Source organism: Zeus faber (assembly GCF_960531495.2).
Source record: "Zeus faber genome assembly, chromosome: 22".
NCBI classification, from domain to species: Eukaryota; Metazoa; Chordata; class Actinopteri; order Zeiformes; family Zeidae; genus Zeus; species Zeus faber.
The window spans coordinates 24238338-24243337 of record NC_137209.1 but is presented as its reverse complement, the minus strand read 5'-3'; the positions used below and the strand labels follow the sequence as shown (position 1 = coordinate 24243337).

Sequence of the window (5000 nt, the reverse complement as noted above, 5' to 3'; positions counted from 1 at the left end):
AGTGATGATAGATGGAGTGATGATAGATGGAGTGATGGAGTGATGATAGATGGAGAGATGGAGTGATGACAGATGGAGTCATGATAGATGGAGTGATGGAGTGATGATAGATGGAGAGATGAAGTCATGATAGATGGAGTGATGAAGTGATGATAGATGGAGTGATGGAGTGATGATAGGTGGAGTGATGATAGATGAAGTGATGATAGATGGAGTGATGGAGTGATGATAGATGGAGAGATGAAGTCATGATTGATGATAGATGGAGTGATGGAGTGATGACAGATGGAGTGATGATAGATGGAGTGATGACAGATGGAGTGATGATAGATGGAGTGATGATAGATGGAGTGATGGAGTGATGATAGATGGAGTGATGATAGATGGAGTGATGGAGTGATGATAGATGGAGTGATGGAGTGATGAGAGATGGAGTGATGAGTGATGATAGATGGAGTGATGGATGATAGATGGAGTGATGGAGTGATGACAGATGGAGTGATGATAGATGGAGTGATGGAGTGATGATAGATGGAGTGATGGAGTGATGATAGATGGAGTGATGATAGATGGAGTGATGGAGTGATGATAGATGGAGTGATGATAGATGGAGTGATGGAGTGATGATAGATGGAGTGATGATAGATGGGGTGATGACAGATGGAGAGATGAAGTCATGATGGATGGAGTGATGATAGATGGAGTGATGATAGATGGAGTGATGATAGATGGAGTGATGATAGATGGGGTGATGGAGTGATGACAGATGGAGAGATGAAGTCATGATGGATGGAGTGATGATAGATGGAGTGATGATAGATGGAGTGATGATAGATGGGGTGATGGAGTGATGACAGATGGAGAGATGAAGTCATGATGGATGGAGTGATGATAGATGGAGTGATGATAGATGGAGTGATGATAGATGGGGCGATGGAGTGATGACAGATGGAGTGATGAAGTCATGATAGATGGAGTGATGATAGATGGAGTGATGGAGTGATGATAGATGGAGTGATGGAGTGATGATAGATGGAGTGATGGAGTGATGATAGATGGAGTGATGATAGATGGAGTGATGATAGATGGAGTGATGATAGATGGAGGGCAGGACACAAGTCATCAGTATCATTTTATTTTCATATTTCTATTTATTATTATTATTATTATTATTTTACCTGACATAAGTTAGAACAGCGGTTGGTTACCTTGGCAACAGGAAGCCGGGCCGTGACCCAGGACTCTCTCTCCCCGCAGGTTGAGCCACCATGCCGCTGGTGAAGAGGAGCATCGAACCGCGTCACCTGTGCCGAGGCGCGGTGCCCGACGGGAGTGACCAGCGAGCTGGAGTGTGTGACCAACAGCACCCTGGCTGCCGTCATCAAGCAGCTGGGGGGCCTCAGTGAGTGTGTGCCCTCACCCTAACCCTAACCATAACCCTAACCATAACCCTAATCTTAACCCTAACCATAACCCTAACCCTAACTATAACCCTAACCCATAACCCTAACCATAACCCTAACCCTAACTATAACCCTAACCATAACCCTAACCATAACCCTAATCCTAACCCTAACCATAACCCTAACCCTAACTATAACCCTAACCCATAACCCTAACCATAACCCTAACCCTAACTATAACCCACATCCTAACCCTAACCCACATCCTAACCCTAACCATAACCCTAACCATAACCCACATCCTAACCATAACCATAACCATAACCCTAACCATAACCCCAACCTATAACCCTAACCATAACCCACATCCTAACCATAACCCTAACCGAACCATAACCCTAACCATAACCCATAACCCACATCCTAACCCTAACCCACATCCTAACCCTAACCCTAACCTTTACCCTAACCATAACCCTAATCATAGCCATAACCCTAACCCATAACTTAACCATAACCCTAACCCTAACTATAACCCACATCCTAACCCTAACCCACATCCTATCCCTAACCATAACCCTAACCATAACCCTAACCATAACCCTAACCCTAACCCTAATCCTAACCCTAACCATAACCCATAACCCTAACCATAACCCTAACCCTAACTATAACCCACATCCTAACCCACATCCTAACCCTAACCATAACCCTAACCATAACCCACATCCTAACCATAACCATAACCATAACCATAACCCTAACCATAACCCCAACCTATAACCCTAACCATAACCCACATCCTAACCCTAACCATAACCCTAACCCGAACCATAATCCTAACCCTAACCCACATCCTAACCCTAACCCTAACCTTTACCTTAACCATAACCCTAATCATAGCCATAACCCTAACCCATAACTTAACCATAACCCTAACCCTAACTCTAACCCACATCCTAACCCTAACCCACATCCTAACTCATAACCCTAACCTTTACCCTAACCATAACCCTAATCATAGCCATAACCCTAACCCATAACTTAACCATAACCCTAACCCTAACTCTAACCCACATCCTAACCCTAACCCACATCCTAACCCTAACCCTAACCTTTACCCTAACCATAACCCTAATCATAGCCATAACCCTAACCCATAACTTAACCATAACCCTAACCCTAACTCTAACCCACATCCTAACCCTAACCCACATCCTATCCCTAACCATAACCCTAACCATAACCCTAACCATAACCCTAATCCTAACCCTAACCATAACCCATAACCCTAACCATAACCCTAACCCTAACTATAACCCACATTCTAACCCACATCCTAACCCTAACCATAACCCTAACCATAACCCACATCCTAACCATAACCATAACCATAACCATAACCCTAACCATAACCCCAACCTATAACCCTAACCATAACCCACATCCTAACCCTAACCATAACCCTAACCCGAACCATAACCCTAACCATAACCCATAACCCACATCCTAACCCTAACCCTAACCTTTACCCTAACCATAACCCTAATCATAGCCATAACCCTAACCCATAACCCTAACCATAACCCTAACCCTAACCATAACCCACATCCTAACCCTAACCATATCCCTAACCCTAACCATAACCCTAACCATAACTTAACCATAACCCTAACCCTAACTCTAACCCACATCCTAACCCTAACCCACATCCTAACCCTAACCCTAACCTTTACCCTAACCATAACCCTAATCATAGCCATAACCCTAACCCATAACTTAACCATAACCCTAACCCTAACTCTAACCCACATCCTAACCCTAACCCACATCCTATCCCTAACCATAACCCTAACCATAACCCTAATCCTAACCCTAACCATAACCCATAACCCTAACCATAACCCTAACCCTAACTATAACCCACATTCTAACCCACATCCTAACCCTAACCATAACCCTAACCATAACCCACATCCTAACCATAACCATAACCATAACCATAACCCTAACCATAACCCCAACCTATAACCCTAACCATAACCCACAACCTAACCCTAACCATAACCCTAACCATAACCCCAACCTATAACCCTAACCATAACCCACATCCTAACCCTAACCATAACCCTAACCCGAACCATAACCCTAACCATAACCCATAACCCACATCCTAACCCTAACCCACATCCTAACCCTAACCCTAACCTTTACCCTAACCATAACCCTAATCATAGCCATAACCCTAACCCATAACCCTAACCATAACCCTAACCCTAACCATAACCCACATCCTAACCCTAACCATATCCCTAACCCTAACCATAACCCTAACCATAACTTAACCATAACCCTAACCCTAACTCTAACCCACATCCTAACCCTAACCCACATCCTAACCCTAACCCTAACCTTTACCCTAACCATAACCCTAATCATAGCCATAACCCTAACCCATAACCCTAACCCTAACCATAACCCACATCCTAACCCTAACCATATCCCTAACCCTAACCATAACCCTAACCATAACTTAACCATAACCCTAACCCTAACTCATAACCCTAACCCTAACCCTAACCATAACTCTAACCATAACCCACATCCTAACCCTAACCATATCCCTAACCCTAACCATAACCCACATCCTAACCCTAACCATATCCCTAACCCTAACCCTAACTCATAACCCTAACCTTTACCCTAACCATAACCCTAACCATAACCCTAACGCTAACTCATAACCCTAACCCTAACCACACCCTTACCCTAACCATAACCCATAACCCATAACCCTAACCCCGTCATCAAGCAGCTGGGGGGCCTCAGTGGGTGTGTGTGTGTGTCTGTGTGTGTGTGTGTAGTATAACTATACTACTAACTAGTAATGTATTAGTTGTGTAATGATACTACTAACAATAATGTAGTAGTAGTATAACTATAATATTAACTAGTAATGTAGTAGTAGTGTAATTATACTACTAACTATTCTAAGTATACCACTAACTAGTAATGTAGTAGTTTTATTTAATAAACATGCATATTAAATATACATACAACATATTTAATAAACATAGAGAATTGTTTTAATAAACAAAACATTTAATAAACATACGTACATATTTAATATAAATACAAAATACTTAATATACCTACATACATTTATATTTCATTAAATAATAGTTACATCTATCTTCGCACTTCCTGTGCCATGTGTTTTGCTTGTGGCTCCGCAGGCCGCCATGCAGAGGACATCTTTGGAGAACTGTTCAACGAGGCCAACAGCTTCTACCTGAGGATGAGCAGCCTCCAGGAGAGGGTGGATCTGCTGGCGGTGAAGGTCACCCAGCTGGACTCCACCGTGGAGGAAGGTAGGACCTGCCACGCCCCCCTCTCTCCCCCTCCTCCCTCTCTCTCTCCCCCCTCTCTCTTCCCCTCTTTCTCCCCCCCCCTCTCTCTCTCTCTCTCTCCCCCTCTCTCTTCCCCTCCTCCCTCTCTCTCTCTCCCCCTCTCTCTCCCCCTCTCTCTCTCTCTCCCCCTCTCTCTCTCTCTCCCCCTCTCTCTTCCCCTCCTCCCTCTCTCTCTCTCTCCCCCTCT

The 5000-nt window shown here is 43.9% G+C and overlaps 1 protein-coding gene and 1 pseudogene across 2 annotated transcripts in view; one reads left to right on the top strand and one right to left on the bottom strand.

Annotated features, from left to right (window-relative positions):
• LOC307247463 overlaps positions 1–5000 on the bottom strand; it is a 442915-nt pseudogene that overhangs the window by 287174 nt on the left and 150741 nt on the right. The gene's annotated exons all lie outside the window — the stretch shown is intronic.
• The window catches only part of LOC307247496 (actin-binding protein WASF3), a gene marked incomplete at both ends in the record, with an annotated part of 23873 nt that continues 20141 nt past the window's right edge, over positions 1269–5000 (top strand). The window contains 3 exon segments of the mRNA XM_080023649.1: positions 1269–1328; positions 1330–1402; positions 4640–4774. Coding sequence (XP_079879775.1) covers positions 1269–1328; positions 1330–1402; positions 4640–4774 — 268 coding nt within the window.